This window comes from Symsagittifera roscoffensis, chromosome 1 (assembly GCF_963678635.1).
Source record: "Symsagittifera roscoffensis chromosome 1, txSymRosc1.1, whole genome shotgun sequence".
Taxonomy (NCBI): Eukaryota; Metazoa; Xenacoelomorpha; order Acoela; family Convolutidae; genus Symsagittifera; species Symsagittifera roscoffensis.
Genome location: NC_087062.1, coordinates 81,839,137 through 81,860,433, shown reverse-complemented (window position 1 = coordinate 81,860,433; position 21,297 = coordinate 81,839,137). Strand labels below are relative to the sequence as shown.

Here is a 21,297-nt window from a genome sequence, read left to right as displayed (position 1 = left end):
CACAACTTGCAAATTTTACTTTCTTTCTTACTTTATGTTATTAGTGAACCTTCACAATTTTCAGGTTCGCTTACACTTGGCTCAGGGGTAACGTGGCCGCCTTTGCACCCCAAGATCTGGGGTTCTAGACGCGGTCGGACCTTTTTTTCAGCATGTTATAAATTGGTTTTGTTTGCCGGTAAAATTTGAATTGTTGGACTTTCATTTGTCTGCTCAAGTTTTGTCGGCTTAGTTGCCACATGGCGGATTTTTTTGTACTGAAAGCTATTTTCATTATAGTTGTAAGTGTTGTTCATTTAAATTTCATTGCGGACTTCAAATTTTTTCCAAAATCATTTTCAAAATCAAACTGTTTGCTCAAAGGTTGTCGGCTGCTTCGTAAGTTTTGTTCAGTTGCTAATTTAATATTCAAATGTTTTGCTTGGGATGTTTGCCTTGAATGAACATCTATCGAGGCATACGAAAATTTTGCTAGATCTAGTTGTAGTTGTTTCGACATTTGTCATTGGTTTTCGACTTCGTATATTTTTTGTTTGTGCTGTATCGCAAGCGATGCGAAGCTCCGCTTCGCCTTTATTTTTATACTTGCGAAAGCCATGAATTAGACTTTTTCCGTTGAAAATTTTTCTGACGAACCTGTAAGAAGTTCAACGTGGTTTTTTTTTGATTGAAACCTAAGAAATTTCAGTCTTATTTCCACTTGGTCGAGTGTTTAGAATTTGCAGCCTGAATTTTTAAGTTGAGTCCTATCGGATCTTTCTGCAGTGTGCATGTTTTTTTTTCAGTATGCATGAAATTGAAAAAAAATTAACGGGAACATTGAAATGTCAAACTTTTGCTTGTATGCTTATGATTGTCGGCTTAGTTACCTCATCACGGTTTTTTTCTTGTTGTAAACATTTTTCATGCTAGTTGCAAGTGGATTTGATTTACTCCTGTAATTTGTAATTTTATTTGCCCTTACTTTGATTTTTTCTTTTTTTGTTTTTTTTTGGTCAAAAGCTTTATTCGGCCTTGATGGTTTCCTTGTTTTATCGGCTCATTAGGCCTTCAAACGACACTAAGTAAAACAACATTATATTTTTATGGCAATTTTTTTTATAGTACTATCTTTGTTTTTGGCTTAATGAGCGTCCACCCACGTATTGTCCGCTTAGTAGCTGCTTAGCGAGAAAAGAAGTTCTACTGGCAGTTGTTGTTCCGGCCTGTTTTCCAAAACTGAATGTTTCATTTTTTCCAAAAAATATATTTTTTTTTATCAATTATTTTCTGCTCCGATTTTTCCGACCCTTTTTCTTTTTGCTAGCTTTCAATGATATGCTTGCATTGTATCGCAAGTTATGGAAAGATTTGCTTCGCCTCTGTGTTAGAGAGATTATTTAGTGGTATTTAGATAATTAGTTAGATTATTTAGGTTATCAGAAAATCTTGTCTACGGCTGGGCAGTGGCATACATTTGCCTATCGCGAGTGGGGGTGAAGCTCCGCTTCGCTGATGTTAATTTATATAGAATGTCTTATTGAGGTTAAAAATGTGGCTGAAGTGGTATCATATAATGGGGCCTTGGAAATTAGGCAACCGTAAAACAACTGAGTTTAGACGATAACTTTTTGTGAATTTATACGATAAGAACTGGGCCAACAAAATTTTTTGTTTAAAATAAACTTACACTTACAACAAAAAAAATAACAAAAAGAGTATATTTTTAAAGAATTGGTTAAAATTATTATTGCAAATTATAAAACATTTAATTGAAATAGCGTAGTACATTTTTGAAATGAATAAATCATGCAGCTGTGACATTTAATAAAGTTAAATGTCACAGTTAAATTTGAATTATTGGATTCTTTTTTCACTTAGTACTAACAATAGTTTATGTCTTCTTCTAACCAAAAGATATTAGCTGCAGCCAGATATCAATAAATCAAATGACGTTTGATGATTTGTATCATAAAGATATTACTGGTTTGAAAGGTTAGTAACAACTCACTTAAACAAACTTGGTTAGTCGCATAAACTTGTCAACGTTAAAAATTCTTCTTTTATACAGTTCTTATTCGTGACTTGATTGTGTAAATGGTGCCGTGTGTTTATGATACTTTTGCTCAAACTAATTAAATTACAGCGCTGTACGGCGCGTCCAAATTTTTTCTCTGCCAAAACTCAAATTGCTGCAAAAACGTTTATATCTTCAAAATGGACGGGGATTCGAGTGATCAAGTTTTAACGGAGAGGATGAAGGCTCTATTGGCAATCGAAGCAATCAGGAGGCCGAAAAAACTGAGCATTTTGGGACGGAAACCGGACAACGAAGAACTGCAGGCGATTCGTGTGATTCAAAAATTCTACCGAGGTTTCTACATAAGGAAACAGATGAAGAAGCTGAAGCTAGCAAGATGCAGGGAACTGGTCGTCAGGAACAAGTTCGGATTGCGATCTTTTCCCTACGGGTTTGTGTTGACAAATCAGTACGAGCAGAGTTTCAGGCTCACTAATATCATGGACGTGACATACAACAGCAAGCTAGGCGAAGTGGTAATCATGGACACAAGGGGAATTTCTTCGTGGAAAAAGTCGCAGCTTGAAAGGTCAGTTGAAAGACCCTTTCTGTTCGAAAAGTATCAGTCTAAATATCTACGATCAATAGTATACAGTCAAAAAATGAACGTGTTCTACTCAATTTCGAAGGACTATTTTATGAAGGTGATCAACAAAGACTTCGAAGAGATATTCGAGGTGAATGCTCCTGAAGCGAGGGCTCTTTTTATAGTTCTCAATCCAGTCAACGACCACATATGGTCCGTCGGACCGGATGGCGTCAAAATTTGGGCGCTGGTTAAAAGACCCGAACTTAACTGGAACTCAGTCAAAGCCATGGTTAACTACTGGCTGGTGAAGAGATCCGATTTTCCAAACGTCGGCGGAGGATGGACCCTGAATGCTTATTTTGACATTCGAGGCGAATATTTCTTCGCCTGTTCGGAACATTTAATCGTAATGTATGATCTGGAAGGAGCTGAAATTGGCCGAGTCAACCAGTGTCACATGGGCGAAATCACAGGAGTGGATCGAAGTGATAAGAGTGATTTTATCGTCAGTTGTTCACATGATTCGACAGTGAAGGTCTGGAAACCCGTGGAAAAACGTCTTAAGTACGTTTTCACGTTTTACTGCGGAAAGAAATTGACTGGTTTGACTATTCATCCAAAAGACGCAGGGATTGCTTTAGTTTCTTCAGAAGACGGTTTCGTAAAAATACTGTCGTTGGATAGTTTTTCCGAATTAAATAGAGTTCACGTCAGCGATCATAGAATTTTGAAAATGGTCATTACAACGGATAAACAACTAGTGGTAGCCACTGCTAGAAACTGTTTCCTCTTCCATTTGAACTACCATTACAAGTACTGGGCGACAGCGAGAACGCCGATGAAGAGTCTGGAATTGTTGGAATCTGACGGGAAGACGACGCGTGTTCAAGCGGTAGGAACTGATAGTAGCATTCGAATGATCTCGAGCAAGGGATCGAATAACTTCTCGACTGTTTTGCCGCCGCCTAATGTAGCAGCCACGCACAACGTTATCGGTCAGTCATTGTCAAAATTATAATGATTAGTTGAAGATTTCTGGGGAGTTTGTTTTGCTCCTATGTCATTTCTAAATATTGAGATCTAAAAACGTCAATCAAAGTATTTAGATCAGACGTGTACATGAAATCAGAGACTTATGCCTGTGGGATGTAAGATTTTTTGATTTTGTTTTGGAACGTAGTTTTTAAATAGGTCGTCGTTTTTTGTTTGTTTTTTTTTCAGGAAAAATCTTCAGGCTCAAGTTTGATTTTTCGCGGTTTCACGTTCGATTTTTGATATCTCGATCAAAAAAGTGCTAATCATTAAATATTGAAGGAGCTTAAATTATGATGTCTGATTTCTTTCAAGTTCAGTTTTTTTCAAGTTCAGTTCATCTGGTTGGGTTTTTATTGGTTTTTTAAAGCTTGGGTTTTGTACCAATTTGAACAGTTTTTATTTGAATTTGAATTTACCAAGTCTGATTTTCAGTTTTTTTCTTTTTTTTTTCGCTTTTTTTAATATTCAAACAGTTTCAGTTTATGATAAAGTTTATGATATTTTCAGTTGATGATATTTTTTCAGTTTAAGTTTTCAGTTTATGATATTTTTTTCAGTTTTCAGTTTATGATATTTTTTTCAGCTTTTGTTTTTTTTTCCTTTTTTGACATAATAGATTTTGGCCTATTTTATATCGGCTTAGTGGCCTCATATTTTGTCATTCGACGAGGTGTTCGTGTGTGTTAAAGCTTTTTGTTATTCCTAAATTTTTTGGCTTTTTTATTTTCTTTTATTTGGCTTAATAGGTTTCGGGAAAAGGGAAAAAGAGTCATCAGCTTAGTGGCCTCATAGTTCGACGCGCGATTAAAGTTTATGTGTGTGCGTGGTGTGTATGTTTGAGGGTGAGGGGACTTGAATTTTTTCTGCTAATGTTGTTTCGGCTTTTTTACCGTTTGATAAATTTTCTTTCGACGCTTATTTTACATTGGATTACCTTGGCACGTTTTGTTTCAAAACTAGCCTTGTTCATTTTGATAGATATAGCTTTTTTTTAATTTTTTTCTGATGGTTTTCGACTTAGCTGCTTTCTTGTTTTGTATCGCAAGTGGTGCGATGCTCAGCTTCGCCTCTGGGTAATAATTGCGTCTCGCTACTTAAGTGAATTTGTAAAGATTTACAAGATAATGAAACTTTATTTTTTTGCGAAATATAATTGACTGGCCGATTCCCAGGCGTAACGTGTCTGCGGGAATACAGTTTGATGTATGTACTGCTTGACGAGCAAGTTGTGTGGGTTTATACTGTTCGAACCAACCCTGCCTGTCATATAGACGCCTGGAACATGGCAAGACACCAAGAAGAGATCATCAAGGAGTTGTTGGACGGGTATCGCTCAGAAACATTCGTCCGTTTTCCCACCGCGGCCGATTTAGTTTACCCTGTTGTTGAAAATGCTTATGGAGCTGTATCTGTTGTCCCATGTACAACTATAGCTTGTCTAAATTCTAAGCTCAGATTTTTCAGGAAGAACATTGGATACCTGTACACTGATTCTAGTCTCTTTATCCTTGTTGGATTGGAAGACGGACGCATTTTGTGCATGGATCCCTTGACAAGTTGCAAGAAACATGTGGATTTCCGGGTTGGCAAACACCCGATTGAAATGATTCGTAGTGTCAAAGAAAGCGATATCCTCACTACTCTGTCTGTCGAGCAAGTAAGCAAAGCGTTTGTATCAATTTGGAAACTCCCGGACGTTGAGATTGTCAAAGTGGTCTCGACAACCAATGACTGTTTGAACTACTCAGTCGTAGCCAGAACTCTGATGACTGGACATGCGTCTGGAATTCTGAACGTCTATCTTTGGAACACAGAGAAAACTAACAAGTCCAAAGATTCAAATGCTGCGAGAAAAAGGTTCAGAGGGGCTGTGAAAAAGGTGATGGCTGTGCATAGTTTCCAGAAGTTCAGCCATGCGGACTTGGAACCAGATTCGGATGAAGATTATGTTGACCTGGAGAAAGGTCAAATGAAAAGAAAAAACACAGAGCATCAAGGAAGAGTGTTGAATATCCAGTGCAACAATTACCTTCAAGTGTTTCTCTCAATCGGTGAAAAAGACCACATGATCAAAATTTGGTCGAAGAGCAAAACATTACTCAGAGAAGTCTGTCTGGACGCTACATTAAGCAGCGCTTGCTTCGTGTCGAATCTAGGCGACATTGTTTTCTCATACAATCATCACCTGTTTTTCATGAGTAGGTTTTTTCTCTTTCCCGAGTTGAAAGACATAAGAGATGATTATGATCCAGGGAGAGATTTTGAGTCGTACATACACGAAGGATCTGAACTGAGGTTTGGAGCCGTGGCGCAACATCATAAACAACCAGAATCACTGGAGTCCTACCTCATACCATTTTCGTACGCAAAATCAGTCTCAACTTAACGGTGATTTTAAACGTTGACAGTCTATTTAATTGCGAGGTTAAGTGTTGTTTAAAAAGTGGGTCATATATGGGGCGTTTTTAGAGTTTTCTGGAGGGGCGGCGGATTTGCGGGAAAAAATTGTCTACCTTTTTTTAGATAGACCCTTTAGCCGGTGACAGGATCGAATCCGCCTAACTCCGCCCCCTTGCTTTTATCAATAACACGCCATCCCCATCATACCATCAGTGAGAGGCCTAATTTAAAGAAAGCGTTTATCCATAAATCCTTGAAAAAAACGATAAAAGGTTAATTCGATTTTTCACCTGCCACCAATTTGAGCTCACATTTTTTTTCATTCTATATAGTGATTTTCATCAGTGCTCTCTAATATAGGAATGAATTAATCAGCAATTCACAATAAAACAGTAGCATTCTTTCCTTTATACTGATTTTGCGATTCTTTGCTCTCTTAAATAGCCTTCAGGAGAATTTTTACCAATCGAAGGAGTCCATCATAAAATGGGACCAGGAAGGCCAGCGAAAAGTGGTAATAGATGATGACGGTTCAGTTTCTACAGAAACCTCTTTCGACTCTTTAAGAGCAGATTCGGAAACATACGCATCAATTGGAAGCTTTGCTGAAAACCGATACAGCCATTGGGATATTATAAAGCCCCTTAGCACCATAGATGCATTCGAAGACGACGATTTTTCTACGATTTCGGGAGCGTCGTCGCCGGAACTAGTGAATGACTTTGGTGACGCTTACATGTCCTCGAATCTGACTCGGCGCGACCCGCTACTCGTGGCTGCGAAGTTCAGGTTGCCGAAAATGGTGTCGACGCCAACCCCTCTAAGTCCCATTCTAAAAGACCAGCTGAACGATGTAATAGAAGGGAGCGAAGTCGCAGACGATGATTTGCAACAGCAAGGTGAGTCCATTTAAACATAACTCTTACATAAATAATTTCCAAGGTTTTAATCTGAAATCTATTATGCGTTTTGTAATCTGGATTTGGTTGGAAGACATTAGACGAGAAAAGTGATATCAAAATACTTCTGATGAAGGTATGTTTCAAATTATATTTTGCTTCTTACAGGCGCCAAAGAGTCACTCGAAGTAATTGATAAAAAAGACGAAACGATTGCCGGTGAGCCAGAAAACGAGCAGGCGAAACCACAGGTATCAATTCCAGTGCATCTTCCGATACCACCAGCGAAACCGGTGATTGAACGGAAAACGCCGACAACTACACCGGTTAGTGATCATTTTTGTTCCGACTACTGGGAGAAATTTTTTCTTCGTGTTGGTTTTAGATTTTTTTTTAACTCTTGCGATAAGCATGGGTATTGCAATCGGGCACTAGACTTTTTCCCCGTAAATAACTTGTTCACAGAATAGTCATTCTAGTTGGAATGGTAAATATCACTTCAGACAGCATTTAAATTGTAATAAGGTAAAGATTGTTTTAGGTTGTAATCAATTTTTCGAAAAAAATTATTCTGTTGTTTTTGGGGTTCCTTGTTTTCGCCCTAGTTTCTGTCGGTTCGTTTTCCGTTTTTTGTTTTTGAAAAGCCATTTTTATCTGGTATGTTTTTTATCGGCTTTTTTCTGAAGCATGGGTTTTGCTCCATTTTGCCAAGACTAATTTTGCGTGTTTTTTGTTCATTTTTTTGTTATTTTGATTGAGTCAACTTATATTGCTCAATTTTTGTAGTATTTTCCACTTTGTATTTGCGGGGACACTAATACTAGGTGTTCTACAATCCCGAAAGGGTTATGTTGGTGGTCAGACTAAATTGGCCGATCAATGGGTTACGCAACACCCCCTTTTGTTAGTGCTCTCTTCGACTTTACTTTGTCCTTTCTAACTAGTTCATCAAATCGGGGCTCAATAGGTAAATTCTTCTTCAATCACAGAGGAAACAAAAAGTAATTTACAGTGCCCTTAATGGGCTAACTACTATTAACTACTTATTTAAAAAGCCCGCGTCTCGTTTCGTTCAATCGCTTCGCTAACTAGCCCGTCGGACCTCGCTCGACCCAATGCCAGAATCGCCAACGATAACTAACTCTCGAGCGCAACTCGCTCACACAAATATTTCCACCCGGTACTAAACTCGGGTCCTAATCAGCCAGACTAACTAACTAACTATGAGACACAACTAGCCTCGCTTCAAGCAATAGCGTCCTCCACGGACCAACTACTCTTCTCGGCTTGCTCAATCGTTCTCACTCTAACCGAGAACCAACTACTCTCAATAGTAATTATCCCTGTTCTCTAACTCTGACCGAGAACCAACTACTCTCAATAGTAATTATCCCTGTTCTGCCAAAGGGTAGGCTACTTGTTATTCTCTTATGATGTTTGTCTATTTGAGTTTTAGTTATAGTTAGAGTTATGCCGTCCCTAAAAGTCCTGACATTTACTTTGGTACCCTTTTCGTAAGGTCTTAACTGAATTCTTCCTCTGACGACACTAATCTGAAGTTCCAAGTTCATTAAAGGCATCTCTAACTAAGTTGTGCAAATATCAAGTCCAATTTAACCTCCAAACCGAATTATGTTTAATTAACCAATCTTCCCAAGGTTTTTATTTAATTATCCCATTAACGTTCCAACCTGCCAGGGGTAGGGGAAGACCCTTTTTATGGGTCGCTAACTCATCCTAAGCATCTTAAATTTCTATCTATAATCTATTCTGCTCCCGACCTAGCTATCAGGGAAACGTAATTCGCTTATTGGGGATCGAATTGTGCCAAAAGCCAACTACGGGGAGCTAAGTAAATATCTCATTCATTCATGTTATTTAGGTGTCCTACTTCCCATGCTATGCCTCAGTTACTGTCAATTCCCTCTGGGACTACTTTTCTTTTACCCTGATTGCTATTCTCTTAATAGCGCATTCGCCAAGCTAGATTGACCCCGATGTTTGCCAAGTTCACTTCAATTGATTCAAAACTAATTTAATTATACAATGTAAAAGCTAAATCTCTTTCAGCTTCTCAATTATTCCCCAATAGGTAAGTTCCCTCCCAAATAGTAGTAAGGTGACCGATTCTCATTCTCAAGGGTTGGGGTCGAATGAATACGCCTCTTTCCGGTGTTAATCCCGAGGTTTTCATACAAATTTGGTCCTAAACGCCTACAGGTCAATTTGAGGTCACCCGAGGTCCATCTTCCATATTCAGGTATAAAATTCCATTGGGGTCCTAACTACCAAGTTTCATCCATATCCCGTAAATACTTCCCAAGTTATCCCATTTCTAAGGTCCATTATCATTTCTCCCGGTAAAGGCAATTAACACCGGAAGGAGTCGCCGGAGGGGTTTCAATCAGAAGAGGTCTTTTTTCGGGGATGAGTTGTAGTATCTGATGCCGCCATAAAATCGATATGCCCTCCCTCTTTATTTTGCGTAAATTGCCTTTTTCCGGTTTAAGGGGTGGTTTTCCAAAGTGCTAATAACTTCTGGTTCAGCCGCTGCATTTGGTTCAATTTATAACAACATGTATCTTGCCACTACCTATGCTATCCCAAAGTTTTAGCTTCCTGCGTTCTGTGGGGTCCAAGAATCAACTCCCGGAAGTCGGGGTGGGGTCTATTTGCATAGGCCATAAAACCGGAAGTAGGGGTCCAAGGGGTCTGGGTTTCTAAACTTAAGCTTCCCTCAACTAGGTCTATAACATACTATTTTTTGGTTCCGTTCCAACCGCTAGTTACCGTGTTCTGATAGGGCCATTTGCACTTCCGGGAACCGTTATCACTTGGGGCCGGGGGGTCCGAGGGTTATGGATTTTGCATGCCCGGGTCAAATCATCTCTAGTATCCGTCCTATGAGTTTCATAAACCTAGCCACTGTAGATCCCATTTGGGGGGTTTGCAAATCTTACTTCACTTGCATTTTCTGCCATAGGAGGGACTATATCTTCGAAGATTCAAACTTATTTTGGGTATGACTATTTGTTTACTTTTCTACTTATTGTATTGATTTGTCGATACCGAGCTCATTAGCCTTCACTACACTGCACACATTTCCCAAGGTAAAACTCTCAGCCAAAGTCTGAGTTCAGCAAAAAGTGTTAGGATCACCGATCTTACAATTTTGATGGTGAAATTTTCTCGTATAGGGTTGTTTCACTATGGATAGCTCATAGAAGTTTTCAAATCTACATGAAATTTTTTTTGACAAGTTTTGTTTTCGGCTCAACAGGTTTCGACCTAAACTTTGTCGCCTTTGTTGGCGCTCGGTGATTGATTTTCAATTATTTTTGTTCATGATTTATGTTCATGATTTTTATCCGATGCAGCCATGCGAGTAGTTTTTTCAACTTGATTTTTCAGAATATTTTTCGAGTTCTGTCTTTTTTTCATTTGACTTTTTTGTGGCGCAATTCAAGTTTCTTTAAGCTGGTTCATTACTGGCTTTATCTTCCGCCACAGGTATTCATCAAAATGAGTTTCATTTTATGACAAACTTTTGAAAATTTTGGTGTTGTTTTTTTTGGCGTTTTGTCATTTTTTGAACGATTTGGTAGCTTTGTGTATCGCAAGTGGTGCAAAGCGCAGTTTCACTTCGGTTTAAAAGTTTTTTTTTCACGCAAATCAGGTACCACCATTCATAATCGGAAGAGTCGACTAATATATCAGATCAAAGCCCTTTCAGTCATGATTCTAACGAGTTTAAAATATATCTTCGAATTTTTTTTGCAGGGTTGAGACGAATCGGAAAATTTCGATTTCTAGTCTGATTTCGAGCGAATAAAGCGATCAAGCATGCTTATTGTAAGAGGATACGCTTTTATTTAAACTTCGAAAAAAAATTTCAGTTAAGTTAGTGTTTGAAGTTTTGTAATTTTACTTTGACTCGAATATGCGGAAGTTGTAGGCTTTTGTTCAGATTCTCTCATCACACGAAACAAGATAGACAAAAACACAATTTTGTAAAAAAAAAGAACTGCTTTTTTAGGTGGGAACATTCTTTTTCACAGAAAAGTCTAAAATTTGTTCGTGCTGAACTATGATTTTTTGGCGGTTTGCTTTTTGATTTCTATTCAATTCAAATTCATTTGCTGAAAGGAAGGCAAATTACGCCGGTGGAAACAAAAATTACCTATTGATCCAGTTTTCTCAATTTAGATTAGATTTATCAAAAAATGGTCAATTATAAAAGATCCTCAAAACTCAAAGAGCCTTAAGAGGATATTTTTTTCAGTCTACTTGACTTTCTCGATTTGTCCGTTGCTGGCTTTTTAAAAAAAAAATTTGACGTAGGCTCTAATCAAAACGTTGCTCATTAGCAATGTCTTTTTAGATCTCTCGTGCTGCCTCAAAATTAAGTGTCGTGACGCCGACGCCATCAACACCATCACAACCAGCTACCTCAGAAGCTCGTACCATTCCTCAAATCATGAAGAAATCTGCGACCCGCAGTGGTCGAGTAAGTCTTGCAAACAGACGAGTACGTCGAGGAGTAACCTCGGACCCTGAAACTGAAATACCCGACGACAGAGGAATGGATGCAACTGGTAGTGCGGTCATTGTTGACCGGAAAACATCAAGCTCATCGGCTAAATTGACTGCAAAATCAGCTAAAGTTTCAAAGAAATCAGTCTCAATCGAGCCGCCCCCATTACCAACTATTAAAGATATACCACAGGGAGCTGAAATACAAGATGCTGAGAAGCATTCCATCTCTTCTAGAAGTTACTCTGCTATCCAAGTGCCGCGCTCGTTTGAAGATACTCATGGACCACCTAGTATTTCGATTGAAGATGTTAACCACACAGATATTGACCACACAATCAAAGTATCTTTCTCGTCAAAGATGGATCCTAGAACAGACGTTAAGGGAACGGAAACCGAGGATTTGCGCGAAGCCGCTGACTTCAAGAGTTCGCAGAACCAAACTGAGAAAGTTGAAACCTTCGGGATTAGTTTGAAAGAGAATGATGGGTACTTCAAAACCTATGATAAAGCGGCGCTGGCGGCAGAGAAAAATATGCAATGGGTCGAAAAAACTCTTCTGAAAAACGAATTAAGGCAAAGACTGAAACAGCAAAGGGCGGATGCAGTGAAAAACAAGAAACTGCAAGACATGTTTAACGTGTGGTACAAGAAGCAACAGTTCGAAGATCGTCAAACATCAACATCTGCAGAAGCGTTCTTCAAAATCCTAGCCGCGGATTTCATAAACCATATAGTAGGCAGTGGTATGGCTATAGACGAACAATCTTTGCCTGTTGCGCTTAGAGAAATGCTGGCGTGTCGCATAGCAGAACAGTCGAAGCTAGCCGAACAATTCGAGAATGAAAAAGCTGCGAGGCCAGGCGCAGGAGAAAAACTAAGCGATTCTACCAAATCTGATCTAGTAAAACCAGCTGGACCTTATCGAGTGCCAAGCATGTATGATATAGAACGTCAGAAAAGCACTGCAAAAGAGTTGGCACCAAATAATGACGATAGTCGGTTCACTGTAGAGCCTGGAGATAATTCTTTCTTGCAGGCGACTAATTCTAGAAGACAGTCATTGGATCTTATCCGCGCCTCTTCGGCCGGGGCAAAGTCTAGGTCTGCTTCTAGGTTGTGCAAAAGGTAATCATAAATACTTTGTAATAAATAAGCTTGATATTTTGAAAATGTGGTGAATTTGTGACGAAAAGTTGTTTTTTTTTTGCTGCAAATAGCGTGTGAAAATAAGCAATTTAAAGGCAATTTAACTTGCGAAAAATTGCAATTTACCTTTGAGATTGATTTTTCTGAAAGCTGATGTTTGTACATGTCAATGAACAACGTGAAGATACTTAATTGGGTCGGGCGGGTAACTTCGTATAAAAATGCCAAAATCAAAACTAGGTTTATGGAATTATATGGAGATTAGTTTTTTTAGTTTATTTTTGCATCTTAGTCGCTATTAACTTATTTCCAATTGTCAGTTGGCTACTTCAATTTTTTAGCGCCAGTGCTGCTCGTAAACCATCCGCCGGGATTATTACTGATACAATTCGCCGAAACAGTTTGTCGGAAAACGTCAGATTAGAAAGAAGGCCCGCGACAACAACTAATGCGGGAATGCGGCGTCGAAAACTTACAAAGGAAGAGTTTAATATTCAGAGAGTTCAGTCGGCGAAATCGATTCCGAGCAAATGCACAGAATATTATCTGGTGCGAATGCGACCCGCTTCCTCGTCACAATTTGTAGCGCCTTCAAAAACGGAAAAAAATCTGCTCGCGAAACGTTTTCCACATATTTACGAGCAAGCAGTAGGATTAGCACGTGGAACCTACTCTGCGCCCCAAAAATGATTAAACTGAAATAAACCTCGAATAATAAAAAAAATAGTTACGCTCGTATCAGTTTGATGTAAGTTCAAATGGGAGTTAGAATTTATATTTTGAAACAAAATAACCTAAAATAAACAAGCATATCATCTTAAATTTACTTAATGTTCATTTCTGAAGAATATCAAGCTGGAAGTGGCCTTGCAATTCAAGGTGTCACTTACAGAAATTGATGAGGTCAAGAGCTTATAATTTTGACCAGATTCACTGCTTTAACCATGGGGCAAATAAGTTGCAACGTTTTGGTTTCAACGCTCAAATGAACATTTTTTGCTACAGTTTTTGTGTGGTGTTCAGTACAGCTATTAACTTTGCCACGTGGTAGATGAAACTGGAGCTTACCGGAAAATGTGACAATTTTTTGAAGGTGGAAAGTGGTTAGTATATCATAACTAGTTTCAGAGGTGTTCTTGCTGTGGAACCATCCTCGCAAACAACACATGGAAATTCAATTAAGGGGAATTTATTTGGTTGTTTTGGAAGCTGATAAGTTGGACTTCTTATATAAGTCGCGGAAAATGACGTATAGGATCGTTGAAATTGTTACTTGGCCTGGCGTCAAAAAAAGATCGAAGCTGTTTTGACGATATGGACATCAAAGTATTGGGCTCATTGATTAGAATATTTTTGAAAAACTTAGGGACGATGCTTAGTTTCTTTGCTTGATTAGTTCGCCCGAAAAAAAATAATTTTTCGCGAGATTTCAATTTACCTGGTATATTTCTAATCATCGTTGGATTCAGTTTTGAGTCTAGATAGTTCTTCCGAAGTTTTTGTCTGACGTACTTGCTCGTTTTCATTTCCAAAACCAGTTACAATTTTTTTTGCTGTATAACAATCAACATCTAGCTCGAGTTCTTTGCAGTTTTTTCAGAACGCTGTTCGAAAAAGAGATCGAAAAACAACTGAATCAGTTTTAACAAAATCAGTTCTTTGCTTCAGACCTTGTTCGCAGTTGATTTTAGGTTTTTTTTTCGCTGGAAGCTTGCTTAAAAAGTCGGCAGTTTTTGCGAACTTATTTAAGCTATTAAAACAACTTGAATAGTTGCAAGTTTCATTGCTTGAACAAGTCGCTCAATATAAATTTTTCGCCAGTTTCCAAAACAACCTGATATATTTATGTTCAACGTTGGCACAACATGCTTGAAAATAAAACAAATTTGTATGAAGCATCTCTTTTTTTCTAAACTATTTAAATCATTGGAATTATTTCAGCGGTGCAGTCGCTTGCTAGAAATAACTACTTTTTTGTGAGCTGATTGAAACTATTTAAGCTTGCGATTAGCAAGCGTTGTCAAACTGGAATATAGACTTTTTTGTAGTTACAACTAGTTAAACAAAATCACTGAATCGTTTCTGCCTCAACCAAACATGCTCAATTTCTTGAAAATTCAAATTTAACTACCGGGTACGAATGGTACTATTGGATGGCTAAAGGACTACGCACAAATCCGGTCAGAACCTGTTTTTTTTTAAACCTAAAATGTTAAATATCAAAAAATGATCGGCCTATGGGTTGTCTCTTTATGGTTTGTCGGCTTAGTTGCTAAAATTTTTACCTTTCTTGTGTAAAATTTTTTTGTAACTGAAAGTGTTTTGTGATTCTCTGGTGAAATTTGTAATGTTTACACTTGCGAGAAACAAGTTTACACTCCCGTAAAACAAGTTTTATACATTTGTACTTGAAATTGATGTTGCTTTTTTATCGAATCTTAGCAACATCTAGGCCTCATTGCACTTGGTATGGAGGTAATGCAGTTGTTTGAAATCGAAGCTCAGGAGGTTGAGTCCCGGCCGGACGTTTTTCAGTGTATCACGTTTAAATTTTACTTCCGGGAAATACTGATTTAGTCGGGTTATAGTTTGTCGGCTTCGTTGCCACCCCAAAGTTTTTGCGCCGTTACCAGTTTTCATTATAGTATCAATTTTTTTTATTAGCTCCTGTAGTTTTTCAAAATTACTATACCTGACTGGTATCTTTTTCCTGCTTTTTGGTTTTTTAGCTTAGAAATTTTATTCGGCGTAATTGATATCGGCTCTTGTTTTGTCGGTTTCAAATTATTTCGGCTCTCGTTTTGTCCGTTTAGTGAACTTATTTTCCATCTGTATATGGATAAAAGTGATTTTTCATGTTTTTAGTAAATCTTTTCGGCTGGTGGTATAAAGGTTTATAAGTTCAAAATTTTTAAGTATTTTATGCGAACAATTTCCTTTCATATTTGTTGTTTTTGGATTTATTGTCGTCTAGCTACGAGTTATCGGCCTAGTGAACGCTTAAAAATACTAAAAGCTTCTTTTATGCAAATAGCTGTTTTTCAGAGAATGAAGTTTTCGTACTTCAAAAAATGTTGATATTTTATAACAACCATTTCCTTTGGTGGCATTTTTGTTTTCAGATCAATTGGCGTCTAACTACGTGTTGTGGCGTAGTGGACGCTTGGGAAATACTAAAATCTTGCTTATGGCTAGTGGTTGTGTTTGTCGTCTGTTTTTCTGAGATTAAATTTTTCGTAATTGTTGATTTTTAGGACAATTTCCTTTGCCACATTTGTTTTGGGATCGTTTGGCGTCTAACCACGTGTTGTTGGCTTAGTAAACGCTCGGAAAATACTAAAAGCATGCCTTTTCTTCTGGTTGTGTTTCACGTCTGTTTTTCTGTGATCGAATTTTTGGTATTTGCAGTTTTTTTTTCACGCTTTGTTGTTTCCATCTCACTGACCATTTAGTAGCTTGCAATGGTGCGCTTTCCTTGTATCAATTTAACCGCCTGAATATGCTCGAAAAGACCTTTTTCACGCGAAACTAGTTGGGATATCAAGTTAATTTGAAAGATATAAAAATTTCCTTATTTGAGCAGCTTTTGTTGCCTGAAATTTTTGTTGCCTGAAATATTTAATTTTATGCTTAATTATGAAATATTTACTGTTACCTTTCAAGCTCTCCCAACATATTGGAGGTTTCAACTGCTGGAATTAACTTTTTGCGTTTGAGTCGAGTTTTCAAAACAGCTCAAAATTTTAAAAAGTTTGAATGCTTAAGTAGCTTGCTCGAATTAACTAATTTTTTGTGGAATTCCTCAAGCTAACAAAGCAACCTGAAGTTTCTCGTTGCTGGAAATGAACTTCTTGCCGCAAACTATTTTGGTCGTTTAAAACAATTTGAAATAATTCAAAATTTTATTACTTGAAGTCTTTCCTAGAAAGTTTAATGGCTTTGTGCTTTCTTGAAAAACCTGATTTTTAACAAATTGCTTCGAGTTCACAAATAAGTTTTTTCGGAAATTTTTTCAAATTGTCAAAGTAAGTTTAGAAATAGTTAAATTTTATTGATTGAAAAGACTGACCAGCTCACGCTATCAAGTAATTTGGAAGCATTTAAAGTTCTTTTGCTGGAATTAAATTATTTTTCCGAAGCGATTCGAGCTATCAGAACCATCTGAATTTTTTCAAAGTGTACATTCTTCTTGTTTGAAAGACTTGAATCATTTTTAGCTATCAAAAGCAACTCGACATTTTTCGAGCAAAAGAAACTCGAAACTTGATGGAAGTTTTTGAAATTTTCTGAAATTCTTGCTTAAAATTTTCTGCAATTCTTGCTGATATATATGTACCATTGCTGATATTTTCGCCCTTTTGCAACAATTTTGAAACATCAAGTTTTGATCACTGTTTCAAGCTATCAAAATCAAGTTGAAACATTTCAAAGTTTATCCTTAGAATTCTAATTTTGATACCTTGATAGAATTCCAAAGATCTGACATTTTACTAAGGATAAACTTTGAAATGTTTCAAGATCTTTGGAATTCTAGCAAGGTATCAAAATCAAATTGAAAACAATTCTCCTTAAAACCAAACCTATTTTAAATGTGAAACTTATGTTTTGGCGAAATATAACTAGGATATTTTCAGAAATTTGTCTCATTGAGTCAATAGGTTGCATAAAAAGCCAACTTTTGGATAATCAATTAAAGCTTTGAAAATTGACTTGAAAAATTATGTGGCTTCAATTGTTTTCTTTAAAAAAAAGATTTCACGCTCCATTTCGAGCCTTAAAAATCAATTTTGCATCCCTTAAATATCTTTTTTGAAAACACCAGGCTATCAGAACGAGCTTGCCGGGATCAATTTACTTGCGAACGAATTCTTGCCATCTAAATCGACTTGATTTTCAAACAGGGTATTTAGACTAGCATCAGCTTATTGTATCATTATGAACCTTCTTTTTGTTCTAACCTAAGTCGCAAATATGAATGCCACTTTGAGGCACATTGTAGTTGTAAGGTAATACAGTTGATGCATGTTTAGTTCATCAAATGAACCGAATAAAGCTATTTATTTCAAACAACAATAATAAAACTCGATCTCAGAAATTTTTTAACTGAATATATCGCGCAATTTTTTCTAATGCATAATTTATACATAATGTGGCTTTATGCTTTGCGATTTGTTACATGCAAAGTTAGTTTGGATTCCTTCATTTTGTTATATTCCAAATTATTGCTTGCAAAATTGTGCCTTTGTCTTGGGGGGCATTTTTGCTGAATCGCATTAGCAATTTCTTAGCATATGTAGCTGTTTTATTCGTGACTAGTGTTTGCCGGCGGTTAAGCGTGAGTGGTTAGTGCGTGAGGCGCAAAATCTTTTGATTGCAGTAGGTCACAGATCGAATCTTAGACCTAGCCGAATTTTTGCTAATTCGAGGCTTAATTCTATTTTTTCTTATTTCACTTCCTAGAGCTGCTTTTTTCGTGGCCTCGCTTGTGTTTGCGAAGCGAAGCTTCGCCTCTCTCGCAAGATGAAATTGAAGCTAGTTCAAACCATCAATAGAAACACGAAGTTTTGTGTCCCACCAATTGAGTAGCAGTAAAGTATCGAACATTAAATTATCGAATAACAAAGTTTCGGAGCCTAAAAGCTTGAAAGTATTTGCAAACAAAGAAGGTTTCCGGGAGCGTTAATTTAAAAAAAGATATACTACTTTGCGAAATGATTCAAGCTATCAGAACAGCTTTAGTTATTCCAGAGTTTCAACTTGGCGTTTATGAGCTGGTATGAAAAAGATTTCCCTTCGCAAAGTAATTGAAGCTATTAAGGCATATAGTTCATAATTTCATTGTTTGAAATTTTCCTGAACCAAATTAAGCTATCTGAAATCAACTGGTTAATATGCGTTTCATGGTTTGAATAGCTTACGTGCAAAATGTTTTATGTTTTTTTTAGCAAAATGATAAAAACAAATATACAGATGAATATAATTTCATTTTTCGCAGCAACTTGAACTGGGTTTGTGGTTTTATGTATGTCGTTTTAAAAACATAGTTATACTTCCTTGAGGCTCATATAGAGCTGCAGTTTAAGGCTAACTGGAGCTCACTCAATCATGATGAGCTCATTAAGCTATGGTTATCTTGAAAGTATGATTTAAATCCTGCGCAAGTCCGATTTGAACCCGCAATCATATTATTACTGATCACTATCACTATGCGCCCATACGACACATTTATGAATGTGAAATTTGCCTCGATAATTTTTTTGAGAATTTCTTAAGTCCATATTTTCTCAATGTTTTGGTAGGCAATCGGTCGCTTTAACATTGAAAGATTGGAAAATTAATATAGTCTAAAAATTAATTAGCGTAGGGTTGTGAACATGATGCAAAAAAAATTGAGTTTTGACTAAAAAATATGCGAAATTTTTTGTCTTTACGAACTGCTATTGGTTTATAAGTTTTTTTTAACTGTTTCAGGCAACTTAACCGATTGTTACGACGAGTTAGGCAACAGGTACCAGTTGCCTGTCTACCTCCTGTCAAATCCCATTAACTTCATTGACGAGGCGAAATCTCCGACTAGTGGAGCGAATTCTGGCTCTGCGGCGTCTAATCTAGCAGCCGCTCTGCAAAACCCAGAGTCGCTTGGTAAACCAGTGCAATATAAAATCAGAATATCTTCTCTGCCACAAGACTATCACTTTGTATCACTGCGTGAAAAAAGCACGGTCTATCATGGCAAATTCGAAGTGCATAAAGTGCATGGCGTCGACATTAAGTGCCAGCGGTGGTTTTACGGGGGAAAAGTTTTGGTGGATAGCTGCAAACTGAAAGACTTGAAGATCACGGAGGACTATCTCATTCAAGTCATAGATGTATCGCCCTTAAAATCGTTTGGCGATGACAACTCAGATAGCTCGAAAAAGGTTAAAACTAAGAAAGATGTAGATAAGTCGACGGCAATCGCGACGATAGAGATGACCCGTGAAAATGAACCCACATCCTCGGATCCCTCGAACGCATTTAATGGAACAGGGGATGTAGCCGGTGTTCCTGCTAATGTCCAAGATTTCTCGAACACTACGACTGAAATTCCGAACGATGAGTGTAACTCGGATGCCAAAGTGAATAAAATGATGTCAGATGTTGGCGGGAACAAAGGCGAAGAGAAGATTGCTTTGAACGTGATTGGTCAGTCTCAAACGACAAATCAGGACGGAGATGGCCCTCAAACGGAATCTACAGCTGCTGAACTGACTTAAGAAACAATGGAATGAATTTTGCAATCAAAGATTTTTTTAAAAAGAGGATAGGATTTTTCAAATAACTTTTAAAATTAGATTTCAACGAAGATTGTCTGAATGATGATTTTTTCGAAGGTTGATAATTTGCTCATTTATTTTTGTCGAAGTCTTATTGTATTTGGTCACTTCCCCCCTCTGAGCTACGAGCGTTTCGATATCTTTTCTTATTCCTTTTTCTCATTTAGTTCTCAATTCTATAATTTGTGATGGATCACATTTCAATGGCTTCCTTTGCGTCATGAATGTAGCTAAACTCTAAAATTCAGTTAGCAACTACTATTTGTTTTTTGACTTAAAGCTTTGTGTGAATATAAGGAAGCCAATCAGTTTAAAATTTTGTTTGTCATTTTGTAACTTGAAAATGTATGCCGAAAAATCTCAAAATCGACAGTTTTGTAATGCCAATTCATTAAAATATAAATAATTTGACATTTCTTGTTATGTGAATATCATGTTCAAAATTTCCATGCTTTCCCATATTTCTCATCGTCATATTCATGCTTTTGACGAATGTAATTGGATGAATTTTTGCTGTAAGTAGGTTAAAGTTTAAGCTACTGAATTATGGTTACTCAATCATTCCTCCAAAAATTGATGTCATGGGGGAATTTTCTTGGGGTTGGAGCGGGGAAATTTTGACAGGTGAAAATTGTATGTGTCAGTTCACCTCCACAGTTTGGATTATGTGGTGGGATTTCAACCGGGAATCAACTTACCTAATAGGCCAAGATCTTGATTGGCTACTATTGCTCTGTTTGTGGCTGTTTTGTATAGGTAGATTACCAATTCTATCTGAGAAGTTGTATTCAGTAGTTTTTTCTCTCTTCAGTGATATAATATCTTGTCTCGAGCAGTGAAGTAACTTTCCTTAAATGTTATTAGATTGTTAAATTGTTACAGTTTTTTCTTCGGCACTTCTCCCCCAAATAAAACTTGAATATTGAGTTTTGAAGTCTGCAGGGAAATTAGAGGAGGCTCTCAGGATATATTAATAGAAATAAATTGTTGGTTTTTCGTTTTTTTAAGAGTCGATCAACGTAGTCAAAGAAATCAAATTTCAAACCGCGAAAACGCAAAAGTGAGCCTGAACAAATTTCAAGATTTTTCTTGAAAAAAAAAATCATTGCGACCTATATAAGATTTTGTATATAGGTAGCGATGATTTTTTTTGATTTTGTTCAGGCTCAATTTTGAATTTTCGCGATTTGACTCTTGATTTCTTTTGAAGTTCACTTCAATTCATTTTTTAAAAGGAGGGCAAACTCCACTATCGAACAGCGAAAGTGTAAAGGTCACGAAAAACGTGATCGACTTCTAGTTTTGAAAATTTTACTTATGCCAATCGTAAATTTTTCTGGAAATCAAAGAGCTTTAAGGCCATCTATTTTTTTTTGA

The 21,297-nt window shown here is 37.1% G+C and overlaps 2 protein-coding genes across 2 annotated transcripts in view; both read left to right on the top strand.

Moving 5' to 3' along the window:
• Positions 1-20,846, top strand: part of LOC134851047 (ubiquitin domain-containing protein 2-like) — a 380,627-nt gene extending 359,781 nt beyond the window's left edge. Inside the window, exon 4 of the mRNA XM_063866935.1 lies at positions 19,076-20,846. Coding sequence (XP_063723005.1) covers positions 19,076-19,860 — 785 coding nt within the window. The 3' untranslated portion in view covers positions 19,861-20,846. The remainder of the gene's footprint in view (positions 1-19,075) is intronic.
• On the top strand, positions 1,885-13,452 carry LOC134851037 (uncharacterized). The gene is made up of 6 exons (XM_063866921.1): positions 1,885-3,583; positions 4,796-5,984; positions 6,468-6,922; positions 7,091-7,248; positions 11,304-12,583; positions 12,946-13,452. The coding sequence occupies exons 1-6, from the start codon at positions 2,197-2,199 to the stop codon at positions 13,292-13,294; spliced, it is 4,818 nt and encodes a 1,605-aa protein (XP_063722991.1). The 5' UTR covers positions 1,885-2,196; the 3' UTR covers positions 13,295-13,452.
• Positions 20,847-21,297: the final 451 nt, after the last annotated feature.

Coding starts and splice junctions, on each gene's coding strand:
- LOC134851037 (XM_063866921.1), top strand. CDS start 2,197: ATGGACGGGGATTCGAGTGATCAAGTTTTAACGGAGAGGATGAAGGCT. Junction 5,985..6,467: donor TCCTACCTCATACCATTTTC/GTACGCAAAATC, acceptor TCTCTTAAATAG/CCTTCAGGAGAATTTTTACC. Junction 7,249..11,303: donor AAACGCCGACAACTACACCG/GTTAGTGATCAT, acceptor ATGTCTTTTTAG/ATCTCTCGTGCTGCCTCAAA.